This window comes from Chlorocebus sabaeus, chromosome 25 (genome assembly GCF_047675955.1).
Source record: "Chlorocebus sabaeus isolate Y175 chromosome 25, mChlSab1.0.hap1, whole genome shotgun sequence".
Classification (NCBI taxonomy): domain Eukaryota; kingdom Metazoa; phylum Chordata; class Mammalia; order Primates; family Cercopithecidae; genus Chlorocebus; species Chlorocebus sabaeus.
Genome location: NC_132928.1, coordinates 43,583,316 through 43,598,318, shown reverse-complemented (window position 1 = coordinate 43,598,318; position 15,003 = coordinate 43,583,316). Strand labels below are relative to the sequence as shown.

Sequence of the window (15,003 nt, the reverse complement as noted above, 5' to 3'; positions counted from 1 at the left end):
AAATGTTTATTGAGCACCTACTTTGTGTTGGATGATGTTCTAGGTTGTGGGAATACATTGCTGAACAGGGCAGACCAGGTCTCTGTCCTCGTGGAGTTTACCTTTCAGAGAGAGAAAGAAGAATCACAAAATATACAATTTCAGATAGTGATAAGCACTTTAAGGAAAAATAAAACAATAAGGAGAAAGAGAGACCCAGACTGGGGTGGTAGCACTGTGATCCAGGCAGCCTCTCTGAGAGACTGGACAAAAGGAAAGAGCAGGCCAGGCATGGTGACTCACGCCTCTAATCCCAGCACTTTGGGAGACCGAGGCGGGCTGATCATGAGGTCAGGAGATCTAGACCATCCTGGCTAACACAGTGAAACCCTGTCTCTATTTAAAATACAAAAAAGATTAGCTGGGTGTGCTGGCAAACGCCTGTAGTCCCAGGTACTCAGGAGGCTGAGACAGGAGAATCCCTTGAACCCAGGATGCAGAGATTGCAGTGAGCTGAGATCATGCCACTGCACTCCAGCCTAGGCAACAGAGCAACTCTATCTCAAAAAAAAGAAAAAAAAAAAGGAAAGAGCAGCCACGATGGGAGGCTCTGAGCAAGTGTATTTCAGGCTGAGGAGAAGCCAGGGCAATGTCATTCATAAAAGAATGCACTGACCATAATTAAGGAAGAACCAAGGGGTCAGGCTATTAGAGCAAAGGTAGGCAGAGGGTAAGGAGGATAAAGAGCCCATAATAAAGAATGTGATGGGAAAACATGAAAGGTCTTGGGCAGACAAGCAATATGATATGGTTTACATTTGGAAAAGTTCTCTCTGGCTGCTATGTGGAGAATTAGGTGGGCAAAGATGCTTGCAGAAAGACGAAGTCATTTAAACAAACATAAAAGTAGTTACATTTTTTAAAATTATATATGGACATATTAGAAAGCTTCCAACATTGTTAACCAGTAGAAAAGTCAGAATTCCATCTGAAATATTTGTCAAAAGAAAGAAAAAACAAGAGAGAAATTTCCCAAATGTACACGTATGATTGTATTAAGAGGTATTATCTTGAGACATTTTTATAAGTGAAGTTTGATGAAAATTGTATTCATTTGTGATCCCACACTCTCTTGTACCTTTTTTCCCCCAGAGGAAGAGACACAAATTTTAACAATTTAGGATGTCTCTGCCTAGCTGAACTGAGAAAGCTTAGTGTAGTATTTCTAAGATTTAAAATCTTAATGTTACTCGTAGAATTACATGTAAAAATGTATACCAAATTAGCTTAAACTGATCAAGGAGACAAGGCTGAAAACAGAGTTCCCTAGATCTTAAGGCCATAAGTGAAAATCAAAGGAGTATGAATTCACAGAACTAATGTGTCTCGTTTTCTGAGCCACTTGCTCCAATGTGAGTGTTCAAATAAAATGTGTGCATTAGTATTTAGGGGGAAATTTACAGAATCTGTCTTTATGTTCATAACTGAATGATTAAAGCTTTCTCAAAAGTTCACAACAGTTGAGGAGAAATTACTGTATGCCTGGCTTTAGAGGGTAACAATATCTTTGGTTTGTTTCACAGATTCATTCTATATTCCTGTGTTTTGTGTGTGTATGTATGTGTCTTTTTTTTCTCTCTTTTTTATGTCATGGCACACGAGCAGACATTAATGAGTGTGAACAAGTGCCTAAACCTTGTGCACATCAGTGCTCCAACACCCCCGGCAGCTTCAAGTGTATCTGTCCGCCAGGACAACATTTATTAGGGGACGGGAAATCTTGCGCTGGATTGGAGAGGCTGCCAAATTACGGTACTCAGTACAGTAGCTATAACCTTGCACGGTTCTCCCCTGTGAGAAACAACTATCAACCTCAACAGCATTACAGACAGTACTCACATCTCTACAGCTCCTACTCAGAGTATAGAAACAGCAGAACATCTCTCTCCAGGACTAGAAGGACTATTAGGAAAACTTGCCCTGAAGGCTCTGAGGCAAGCCATGACACATGTGTAGGTAAATGTCAGCCATATTACATTTCCTTTCTGTGGGCTCTCTTACTGATCAAAGTATGTGTACAGCACCTGTGATTGTCTGGGTGCAGTGGACTACATCTGATCTCAAGTCCGGAATGACTCGAAATTTTAAGACATTTATTTTGGCACCTAAAATTATTACAGACTTGAGTCAAGTAAATTATGGATTTACATGTGGGCATTCTGATAATTTATTGTGTTATAGTAAGTTTCTCTTTTTGGTCACCCTGAAGGTGTTACTAAATTTAATGCTACATAGAAATAAATTTCAGTGGCATCCAGAATATAGTTTATTTACAAGAGGATGTAAATATTGCCACATAATTGCCACATAATATGCCATCAGATTATAGCCACATCGAACTGATGGAAAAGCAGTGGTTTAAAAGTGAAAGTTTCAGCTTCTCAGTCGACTGTTCTGTATGACAATCAACATCCCATTGACTGTTGCTCCACAGTCCCCATGGAATTGCTGTTTGATTATTGTATATGTTTGTATGTCACTGAAAAGATAATATGAGTTGGGACAAAATTAAGTTCCTTCTATCGCTCTAACATATATGCTTTCAGTATCTATCTAAATTCACAAGTCTATAATTTCATTTGTTTGCCAAAATGAAGTATAATTTCCAACTTAAGAATTGAAACCTTGTTTTCACTCAAGTTGCAAACATTACCATCTGTCACTCGTTTAACTCAATTTTCTGTGAACATCTACAATTTGCATGTCATTGACCTACTCAAGGGGAATTAGCAAGCAGGAATTAGTTTTACTATTTGTTAGCTGGAAAAAGAAAGCACAGAGGAGGGAAGTAAAGAGGGAGGGAAAAAAGAAATTCTGTTTAAATTCAAAGACCACTATGCCAGCCTCATTTTCTTACATTTCTCGAAAGTGTTCTACACTTTGCTTACTCTCTCCTAACTATGCTTTTTGCTAAATATTTTTTAAACATTTCTTCTTCTATCTTCAATTTTTGTTGTTTCTTTTTCCACCCTTGCCCAAGCCCTGTTATTATCTTCTCAGATGTACTTCTTGGTCAACCTTAGGTGGATTCATCTTCCCATATCATCTCTACTCAGTTGGACCCTCAGTCCCTCTGGACACTCAAACTTTACCCTTTGCTTTTTAGGTTCATATTTTTTTCCCAGCACTTTTCTGTCTTTTTTCACCCTGATGTACCTGCAGCTTAATATAAGGGATATGGAAACTTCTCCCTTGTGATTAGCTTACCAGAATTGTTGACAGTGCTCATTTCTTCTACCACCAAACATTAATGCATTCATTAACAATTGTCTACATTTTGTCCCATGTGGTCAAATACTGTTTAATTGCTAAATATGTGGACTCCAGTATTCTTGCTAGTATAGTAAACAATACTGTCAATCTGCTACAAACTGTTCTGAGTTTTGGTAATTTTTTATGCCCACAATTTTGATCTGACTCTTCATTAAAGTTGTTCACTATTCTTTTATTGACAGAATTAACATCTGACATTTTGTCTTTCAGTTTCTTCCAAACAGTCATTCCCACTAGAGGGTTTTCACAGACTAGGTGATAGGTTACCATCCCATTCTCAGCCTTCATTTTAGACAAGCACTTTCTTTTGTTCTACCTTTACTTTCCTGCACAAACATCTGTGTTATGAAAAATGAATTAAACCACACCCTCCACACTATACACCATTAGCTGGTTTCTTCCAAATTATCAGAAGGTCCAAGTTATTTTAAGAAAGTTTCCTGATTAATAACCCATTTCCCTACTTCTTCATCACTATCTATGGCTGCAGTTTCATCACAGTAGAGTCTTATAAATGTTTTCTGTCTTCTGTTTATGTTAAACCTATATTATGTTATCACAATCATCTTCCTCAGTCATCTGCTATTTGAGGCAGCCACTATTTCACAGTAAGGGTCAATCTTGGAGAATCTAAAGTAAAAATGTATAGCTAGTCCATTACTGGATATTTAAGTTTCTTTGGGGGCAATTCATAGGCTTAAACATTTCTTAAAATATGGTATTTTATAGTATTGGGACTAATGAAGAAATTTACAGTAAGATTGTAGACAGCTTTGGAACTACACAACAAGACCAACTTGCAATAAACACCAAATGCTTTTCATTAACTATCTGGGACAGACAAGTTATGAAAGATTCAAATTAACACTATGAAATCTTATTAGACTTGCGCTAAAGTCTAGTTTTCGAAGAAATTGATTCCAAAGCATAACAGGAAAAATGACCATTGCATTGCATCTGAATGCAGAAATCACACTTGGGGGCACTGTAAAATTCATACTTGCAAAAGCTCTGTGTTAACTACTTGGAGTTCAATATCATTTACATTTCTGTTATTTTAGGTTAAAGCTGATTTTAAAGAAGTAAAAACTCACATAAATCATAGAATCAACATTTTGGTTAACTAGTCTTCCACTGATTGGTGTATGATCAGAGACTATGAGCAAATTTTAATTTTAGTCAAAGCAAAACACCACTGGGACAAGAAATTTTCAGCCTCCCAAATCATATACCTTAAAGCAAATATCAATTAATTTTGAATTATCAACTATTCTCACACTCCTTGCCATTTTCATGGCTTTGTTTAATAATAGCAGATAGCCCTTTATAGACTACTTTCCCACATATTACTGTATATGAACCTTTCAGCAAAACTGTGAATTAGGGCAGATAGTCTCAAGTGTCCCTTTTGACAGAAGAATAAATGAGATCTTGAGAAGTTAAATGGCCTGCCAAAGGTAACACAACTATATATGTATGTACTTGTCATTAGTGCATTCAAATTGTGTAAAAAATGTGAGGAATATTTTTTGTCACAAAAACGAAAAACATTTCCATATGATATCTATGTATGGGAAAGCTATGCATGGGTAGGCCTGCTGCGAGAGAGAAAGACAGCCAAAATTTGAATACAATAAAAACAAATACTCCTTTTTGTAATTAATCTCAATAGGAACATTATATTTTAGGAAATTTCTACTGTTCCTTAAAGAGTTTCATATTTTGGTGGTTTAGGATTCTGTCCACATTTGTTTCCTCTGTCATGTCTCTCTTAACTAATATAAAAATTGATCAGGTTGGGACTTCAGCATATATGTGCTTATACATAGAAGAAATGTCCATATTTTGTAATATGGTAATATGTATATAGTACTATATTCAATATTTTTATAACATAAAAAAACTTGATAGAAAATAGCTCTGAGCATTTTTTAACACACGAGTATAAAATCACCAAAAAGTTTTTCTAATGTATATCAACAACTTGATGAGAGTTGGCTCTGTCACAGTGTCTGCTTTTTTCTTGTGTGGTGATAACTCTGTCGTCTTCCTGAACAGATATTGATGAATGTGAAAATACAGATGCCTGCCAGCATGAGTGTAAGAATACCTTTGGAAGTTATCAATGCATCTGCCCACCTGGCTATCAACTCACACTCAATGGAAAGACATGCCAAGGTGAGAAAACATTGGGATGTTTATTGTTGCAACTTGACTAAAAACCAACAGAGAGTGTGAGGTTTTTTTTGAATAATCATTCTCCTAGTGGCTTCCCCTTCTTGCCCATTCCCATGGGTCAGAATTATGTTCAAACATTGCTTTTGCAAGCAGGAGAAGCAATGGGAGAGGAAGTAAGCAAAGAAAATAGTTGAGAAACATTTTTTGGAACGGTCTTACTAGAAGGAGCAAAAATGCCTAAGCCAGTTCATATTATATATCTTTTAAGCCTTAATGGGAATAGATCTCTTCCAACATTTTTTTTGCAATTCCACTAAAATGGAAGTGAAAAATGAGAAGGTTACTCAGTAAATTTACTTCAGTGTTAGACATTATTTTATATGTGGTCCCTCTTATTAAACTTATTTTTAGAGTGATCAGTTTGGTAGTCAATTAAATGATTCATTCATTCGTTGAGTCTACATTGATATGGAACAATTATGTGCTAGCATTGCAAGATTTAAACAGATAAATAAGATAGAGTCTTCCCTTTAAGAGTTTACAGGCTAGTGGAGACAGACATGTAAATAAATCAAAATATAGCTTATTGGTTCTATAACAGTTTTAGGCAAGTGTAGCAATGACAAAAAAATCAATCTCAGTAGTTCCCATTTTACACAAAAATGTGAAAGGAACATTGTAATTTGGTAAGGTTGATTATATTGCAACATGTACTTATATTAAGGAGAAATAAGAACTTGTATAGCTCCTAAAAATCTTCTAAGAAACCCTTGAATTTTGTAGACAAAATCTAGAAGTATTATGTAGGTCTTAATAAGCTTTTGAATTGTATTAATTTGTGTCATGGAAAATTATATCCTTTTGTAAAGTATAGCAAATAAATGCTCCGAAAGAGTGCTTTATCAGCAGCAATCAAATTTCGATTGAATTTTTTTCTCTTTATGGGATTCACAAAACACTTGCTGGGATGCAGCTCATGGAAAATGAGTTCCAGGAGGCAAAACCAGTATGGACAATGGCTTCACCCTAGTTACCATGAGCACTGCCACCTTACCCCACACCACCCATTCACACTCATTCACACTCCCTGAGAGCCCCAACTGGGTCATGTGGGCTGGAGATGAAACATCAAGTTGAGCAATAACTTTTGCTTTGGGCCATCAGTCACCAAACATTTTTAAGAACCTACCCCATGCAGAGAATGTTACTCAGATTTGAAGTACTGGAATAATTTATCATATTGTTATCTTTTTCCAAAACAACTGTTATTTCATTTTAATCAGCAGTATAAATATGTCAAGGGCAATAATTTGCACCCATTCTAATGGACACCCATTAGATAATTTGTACCCATTCTGAAACTAATTCTCAGAGTGATTATGTGAGCCTTGATGTCCTAGAATAATCAAGAGCAGAGGTAGGACTTGACCTCAGATCTATATGTCTAGAATAGTCCTTTGTCTCCTGGGATGCTGTGAGCACCAGGAGCATTGCACTGAGGCAGCAGGATGGGGTGAGAGCACTTTATCCAGATGTGATCACTTTTCCCAGTTCTTCAACCCAAGAGTCTTCCTGAAGGAGTGGCGATGCCCACACTAAAACCACACCCCCTCTGGGTACTCCAGGCACCAAGGAAGGCAACAGGGCAGATACCGAAGCATTTGGAATAACCACTGAAACGCAAAACCCCTTAGCCAGATTTTAAAGGGTTATATTTTATTCTCATTAAAGAATTTTTCTCCCTTTCTAAATTGTGCCCGTTTATTTTTTTAATTGCCTTTGTCACTTACTTAGTTCAAAACATTCTTCAGCTTTCAGTTGTGCTACAGAGAGTGGAAAATAACGTGGACAAATCAGAAACAGGTGTCACTTGAAATGTTTGCAATTTAAATGGGTTACATATTTTTGTGGTTTTAAAAAGACTTGAGAGAAAACAATTATGCCTTTTTCTTTGCCCTAAAGAATAACTTGCATTCTTTTTATACTTTTAGAAAGTGTTTGAGGCATTTATAAGGAACCAAAGACTGCTTTTTATTTGCATATGGTTTTTTAAAAGATTTAGAAATTACTGATACAAATGTCAATAATAAAAGGGAAATTAAAGTGAATTTGACATTCAACAAGTACAGAAACTCTAGTCAAAAGTGAAAGTCACCAGACTGCAAAATGAAAAAAAGCATGACCAATCAAGAATTGCCTAAGATGCAGAGAGGAGAAACTAAAGGATCCTTATGCTAATTTTATGCACCACTAATCTACTTCTAAAAATTTGGAAACATATGAGCACTGCATTTAAAATGAGTGCTCTTATTCATCCGTGTTTTAAAAATGCAATGCATGTTTATCAAGAATCTAAATTACTTATATTTTCTATAAGACAGATGTTTCAAGTATGTTTATCCTAAATTATTTTTTTTAGTATTCAGAAGCACTTGGTTAAATACAATCATATGTTCTAAAGCTGTTAATATAAAAATTTTCAGCTCATTTTGGGATTCTTTTCTTGTAGCAGTATGTTACAAAATACTTTCATTTCAATCGTGATTTTCTTATATTTAATAGAAACCAGACATCACATCATCCATGAACAGAAGACAACACAATTTCTATTTATTTTTCTGTCTTCTTTTTTTTAAGAATAGTGAGTAGAGTAAATGAGTAGAGTGAGTGAATTTCTAGAGAGAGTGCTTCGCCCTGAGGAGAGGATAATAGACCAGAGACAGAAGAGGTCCACCTGCCCAGCACCTCAGTACTTAGGAAAGCTTTTTAATAGAAAGTGTATATTTCTATATTAGATTCTGATATTTCTTTATAGATTCATATTTACCCAATGAAAACATATCATAAGGTAACTACTAAATAACAACTTATTATGCACACTGATGTTCATCCAGCTTCTAGTCTCCACACCACCACTATCATGGTCCCCTGCAGCCCACTGGCTTCATGTTTCTACAAGAGTTCATGATGAAAATGAGGTAAAATTCATGTAGACGATGAATATGAAGAGAAAATTTTTTAATGAGAGAAGGAAGATAAGGCTAATTGAATTTCACATTTTTCTAGAAGGCTTTTCACATCACTGAGACAATCTCATTTTGTCAGGGAGATTAAGCCCTCCTGACTGATAAAATCATAATTAGAAATTGTTTCACAGAGCCAGTAGGCAAGACTTAACTGAAATAAAGTTGTTTCACATTGTGTTTCATTCCTGTAGGAAAACTAATCCTAGTATAATACTAGTAATAGCATACTACATCATTGTCAGCACATATAACTAAAAAGTTATTTACTCCATATCATTCTAACCCAGTATCTTTTTACTTTGTGCAGACTTATTGTTTTCAGTAAATAATTACATTGTCTGTGTTTTCCTTAGAAAACAACATATTTGGAGCCAAATCTAAAATGCTTATTTTTGTATCAAGTCCCAATAAAAATACCATTATCCAACTACCAGGTTATGTACTACTGTACAGTGACGTCATAGTAACACATGTCCATTGTTCTTAGCACAGCTTCCATGATAGAAGTGCATTTGACCTTCAGGACCCACCTCTGGAGAACCAATTCAGTCCATTTAATTGTCACTTTTCCCTCTTTTATATCAGGACCAATGCTATATGCAGCCAATTGACTTAGACTTTGAAAACCTTATACTTTACTCATACTTTTAAAAATTAACCACTAAAGTTTCTTATAAGTTTAAATAGTTGTAAAGGATGTGAATTCTGGCACTGTTATACAGATTGTTATCTTAATGTGCACAAGCTTTAAATATATTTTCATCAAAACTTCAGAGCTGCAGGTTTAACTCCCTCGGTTAATGGAAAGTGGCCACTATATATGAAAGTCTGTATTCTTGTCAAATTAATCAGATCTACTGTCAGAAAAAGTCGAAGGTGATTTTTCTGTTCAAACAAAAATGTTATTAAGTGTCCCCATGACAGCCAACTCACTTCTGAAATCTAATTTAAAATAGCGAGCTAATGGGAGGCTGAGGCAGGTGGATCACCTAAGGTCAGGGGTTCGAGACCAGCCTGGCCAACATGGTGAAATCCCATCTCTACTAAAAATACAAAAGTTAGCCAGGCGTGGTGATGCATGCCTGTAGTCCCAGCTACTCAGGAAGCTAAGGCAGGAGAATCACTTGAGCCCGGGAGGCAGAGCTTGCAGTGAACCGAGACAGTACCACTACACTCCAGCCTGGGCAACAGAGTGAGACTCCATCTCAAAAAATAAAATAAAATAGCGAGCTAAGACCATTGGTTTGTGGCCATGATAAAATAAGGCCTGCCACCATCAGTCTTTATTACCAATATGCTTACTCTGTTTATCCTCTGAGATAAACATTCATATTGCTAGAACATACGCCTGCATTCTTACTGCTAGAAAACATTCGTGCATCACCAGGGGAATGAGGATGCCCCAGTATGAAAACCACTGCTCTAAAATACCATTCTTACCTTTGGGATCTTAAAATTCCTTAAAAATTGTGTTATACTCCATGGACCCTCTTTCCAGAAAATCCATCCATCAATCAATCTCACATTCTCTGTCTCTCTGTCTCACACACACACACACGCAAACATTTTCATTTACAGATCCCCTGATGCTCAAAAATAAACCCCAAATTAAGAATCATGGCTCAAAAACACTCATTTTCATGAAGCACTTAAAGTATGTTTCTACTTAACAACTTAGTGTAGAAAACAACAAAATAAAGAGTACTTCATTTGCATATTTTCCCCATACCATTACCCTAAGGAGAGCATCCCACTGCCATAACAACAGAAGATAGACTTAACACAGTATAGATCCAGGTGAACTGCTCCATTTGATCAGCTTACTTTGTGGTGTCTGTGCCACTCATTTGATCCTGTTTTGTTTGTCTCTCTCAAGATCTGACTAGCCTGTTCCATCTCTCCTGAATTTATAACTTGACTCCTTTCATATCTAAGACCCTATTTTCCACTCAACAATTTGACATTATAAAACAAAACACTAGGCAAGGATCACTCACATTTTAAGAAGATTCTTCACTTTGCAAAAAATATTCACAACTGTCCTTTAAATTTTTGGTTTGTTCATAGTGCATTTAAAATATTACTTGCTTTATAAAACTCAAATGCACGGTATTGCCCAAATATAAAAGACACCAGAGAGCTCTTAATATCTCCCCATCTACTTTTATAGCTCTCATTTTTTGATGTCCTTTCACATAAAGAAATATGTGCTTAAGGCAATCTGGGAAAAAAACTCCACCAGGTGTCATGATCCCCATTTTGTGGTTGAAGAAGCTTAGATATGACTAAGTTCATTCATGGGAGGAGAAGGCTAGCCCTCCACCTTCCAGTCACACATCCACAGTGCCTGCTCTGATGGCCTTCTCTCACCCTCATTGCTGATGCTGCATGTTCCCTGTGCCGTCCCTAGATATCGATGAGTGTCTGGAGCAGAATGTACACTGTGGGCCCAATCGCATGTGCTTCAACATGAGAGGAAGCTACCAGTGCATCGATACACCCTGTCCGCCCAACTACCAACGGGATCCTGTTTCAGGGTATGTCTTGCCTTCTCATCCCAGACATGTTTTGAAAATCCTTCCTCCCACTCCTTGACCAACATAAACTTTGTCTCTTGTCATGTGTAACTCACAGGAAGTCACTAACTCCAGGAAGATGTGTGGTGACAGTAAGTATTCTCTTCAATGAGTGGCCAAGAAATGAGCTCATCCTGCAGCAGCCACTGCCACCCAAGCTCACTCTTGGCTGCCAGTGTTGCCTGAAGCAGTCTTCCCAGCATTTAACATGTAACATGGTGGGTTCTGCCTCAGCAGCAAGTTTTTCGTTTCTGTTGTGTTGCCTCAGGGTGGTAAGGGCTCTGCAGACTTAGAGCCCACCATGAGGCACTTTTTCTGTTGTTTCACTGACTCACCACTCCTTGAGAATGGAGATGAGCGAAGATGAGTCAGTCGTCTGCCCATTCATACATCAACTTGCTTATATTTCCTTCTGTCTGAAACAGGCTTTTCTGCATTCTGAATAAACTACCATTCTATTTTCTCTCTTTCCTTCCAGAAATGTTGTACTCTGTTCAGGTACCAAGTTAACAGGGTGATTGAAAACAAGTGATAATGTTCCTCTTGGATAGGTCCAGCTAATAGGAAGGTGTTTCTGAAACCAAATACTGGCTGGAGTTCACTTTGTTTTCCTCTTGGTAATGCTTACCAAGTTACTGCAGCATAGTCAAGTGTGGACTGCCCAGAATCCACCAAAAACCTATTTGCGATTGGTCTGATGAGATATGGAATAGGAAGGAGAAAATTGAAAATACAGACTTAACAAAGCCTCTAAAAATACTATGACTGCAGAATCCTATCTTCATAAAACGGTCCTCTGTGCATTTTTCCCCCTCTTGATTACCATCGGTTTCTGGCAAACAATTTAAAAGTCATCAGACTCAAAAAGCAGTCAACATGCGCTCTGGTAAAAGAAAATAAAGCTTTTTAATCTACAATAATGTGAACGACAATTACAAAAGAAGTGCCCCTTCCCCACCGGAAATCCTAATTGACCTTTTATTATTTTTAGAAAAATAAAATATCAATATATTTTGTTTCACCTTTCAAACAGTGTTAGGATATTATATAATTAAAAAGTAGTTTGTATTCCTCTTTAAGAAGTACATGTTTCCAATATATATGCAGATGCTTTTATTTCCAAAACTGACTTTTCATTTTAAAGAAAATACTCTTGTGGCATTCATACTTACTTCAATGGCTCAGACACTTCTGCTTTTAATGGAGCAGCAAGATAGATATTTGACTTCACACCAGCATCTTCTCCTAGTCATCTGGTGTCTGGTTTGAGTTAGTGACACAGAACACGACTGAGTCTTACCGCTTTTACAACCAGGCTGCCTCCTGAATGCAGTGCCTGAAAGTTGTCATGGATCACGACCACCTGCATCATGCCACCTCCTGCTTCCAGATAACTATGTATTTCATATGTTTGTTGTTCTTAGGTTCTGCCTCAAGAACTGTCCACCCAATGATTTGGAATGTGCCTTGAGTCCATATGCTTTGGAATACAAACTCGTCTCCCTCCCATTTGGAATAGCCACCAATCAAGATTTAATCCGGCTGGTTGCCTACACGCAGGATGGAGTGATGCATCCCAGGACAACTTTCCTCATGATAGATGAGGAACAGACTGTTCCTTTTGCCTTGAGGGATGAAAACCTGAAAGGAGTGGTGTATACAACACGACCACTACGAGAAGCAGAGACCTACCGCATGAGGGTCCGAGCCTCATCCTACAGTGCCAACGGGACCATTGAATATCAGACCACATTCATAGTTTATATAGCTGTGTCTGCCTATCCATACTAAGGAACTCTCCAAAGCCTATTCCACATATTTAAACCGCATTAATCATGGCAATCAAGCCCCCTTCCAGATTACTGTCTCTTGAACAGTTGCAGTCTTGGCAACTTGAAAATGGTGCTACACTCTGTTTTGTGTGCCTTCCTTGGTACTTCTGAGGTGTTTTCATGATCCCACCATGGTCATATCTTGAAGTATGGTCTAGAAAAGTCCCTTATTATTTTATTTATTACACTGGAGCAGTTATTTCCCAAAGATTACTCTGAACATCTAACAGGACCTATCAGTGATGGTTTATAGTAGTGTAGTACCTAGGATCATTTTCCTGAAAGCCAAACCAAACAACAAAAAACAAAAACAACTGATTCAGAGTCAAATAGAGTTTTTGAGCATTTGACTATTTTTAGAATCATAAAATTAGTTACTAAGTATTTTGATCAAAGCTTATAAAATAACTTCTGGCAATTTTTGTAAGTATTGATACAATATAATAGGACTTACCTATTTTCATTTTAAGGAGAAAAACACCACTCATTTTTAAAAATATAGTACAGTTACTAGAAGTCTTGTTTGATCCCAAGTGGTGCTTATCTTGACTGAACATTCAGAACAAGGATATTATTTTCAGTGATTTTGTGAGATCAGCTGAACCACTTATGAAAATAATAAAAAAAAAAATCGCTTTGCCCTCACGACAGTCGTTCAGGGCATGGAACTTTAACATTTTAATATAAACTTTCATCCAGTTAGCTTCATAACTTTTACATTCCAGAATTTTTTATTTTCCTGTCAATGAAAACAATTTTTAAAGATACCAGTGGGACAGGTTTGTTTTTTAAAAATCTCATATGTTCAAATTAACACAAATGTTAAACGTCAATACACTGTACATGGTGGTAATAGACTAAGCAATTGCCAAGATGTATTCTATTTTTATGAAGTGTATATATATATTACCTTAGTGTGCATTTTCTATGTAATATCTTGATGGACTCTCTTATAAAATTATTTTATAAAAAAACAATATTACACTAAAATCAGCCTCAATAAATTTTCACATTTTTTCATAACCTTTTGAAGAACCTAAAATTTGTTTCCTTACAGCTAAAACAGGGATTAAATTTAAAGTCATACACATAAACAGACACACAATCATGAGATCCCTTGAGATAGAGGTAGCATTACATTTTACCACATTTTATAGGCCAGGATCCTAGGACAGACATAACTTAAGTAACTTTCTTAAGACAAGACAGCTAGTGAGTGGCAGACATGTCCTACCTTACCTGTCATGAGTCCCACTACATAAGTTTTTTCATCTACCTAAACAGTGTTTTTTATATCTTATCTCAAGTGAATTCATCTCCTATGATATTAAACTAGTGAAGGCCTAATCGTGAGCTATGATTGAAGGATTTTTAACCTAGAATCACATTATTCAAAGGAACCTGGAAAAAATATCCACTCCACAGTCCAGCTGTCAGCCAGGTGATTGACTAAATCAGTGTTTACCAAAGAATGTTCTACAGAATACTAGTCTAGTAAAGGTGTTTTTAGTCACAAGTGTTCTATGATCAAACAAGTTTGAAAAATACTACATAACATGTCCTCCTATTAAAGATTTTCTGTCAACACTAACAATTAAAGAAACTTAGAAGTTCAGCAGTGAACAGGTTGTTTATTCAAGCCAACATTTTCCGACAGATTTAATACCAAACCTTTTTTTCCCTCATACATTATCTCACTGAACACTTGGGGAAATGCTGATGTAATACAGTCAAGACATCTGCTTCATGCCTAAATCCTTAGAAAGGACATTTTTATAACTAAGTACTTTGGTAAACAACTCCAACACCTGACCCTGACCATTGAGCTTCTAAAATTAAACCACATTAGTTTTGCTCATCTCCTCTGTCCAATAATCTACAAGCATAGAAACTGACAGGACAGTGACCAGACATGAGCTACTGCATAGTCATTGGTAGGAACAGACTTCTGGTTACTACAGTATTTGATTTGGAAATTCCTATTTGGGGAGCCAGAAGATCCAGTCAGAATCTTGACTTTAACCAAGTACTTTTGACAACATTTCCTTGAAAATTCTCAAGCATGCCAGTGGTTGAGCA

At 36.7% G+C, this 15,003-nt stretch overlaps 1 protein-coding gene across 8 annotated transcripts in view; it reads left to right on the top strand.

Moving 5' to 3' along the window:
• Positions 1–14,415, top strand: part of HMCN1 (hemicentin 1) — a 454,658-nt gene extending 440,243 nt beyond the window's left edge. For 5 of the 8 annotated variants that reach the window (XM_073011672.1, XM_007989160.3, XM_073011673.1 and 2 more), the window contains 4 exons: positions 1,645–1,995; positions 5,371–5,490; positions 10,927–11,053; positions 12,517–14,414. In XM_073011672.1, coding sequence (XP_072867773.1) covers positions 1,645–1,995; positions 5,371–5,490; positions 10,927–11,053; positions 12,517–12,883 — 965 coding nt within the window. In that variant the 3' untranslated portion in view covers positions 12,884–14,414. Of the gene's footprint in view, positions 1–1,644; positions 1,996–5,370; positions 5,491–10,926; positions 11,054–12,516 lie in introns of all 8 variants that reach the window. The other 3 variants (XM_007989162.3, XM_073011675.1, XM_073011674.1) reach the window with 2 other exon arrangements.
• The last annotated feature ends 588 nt before the right edge of the window (positions 14,416–15,003 follow it).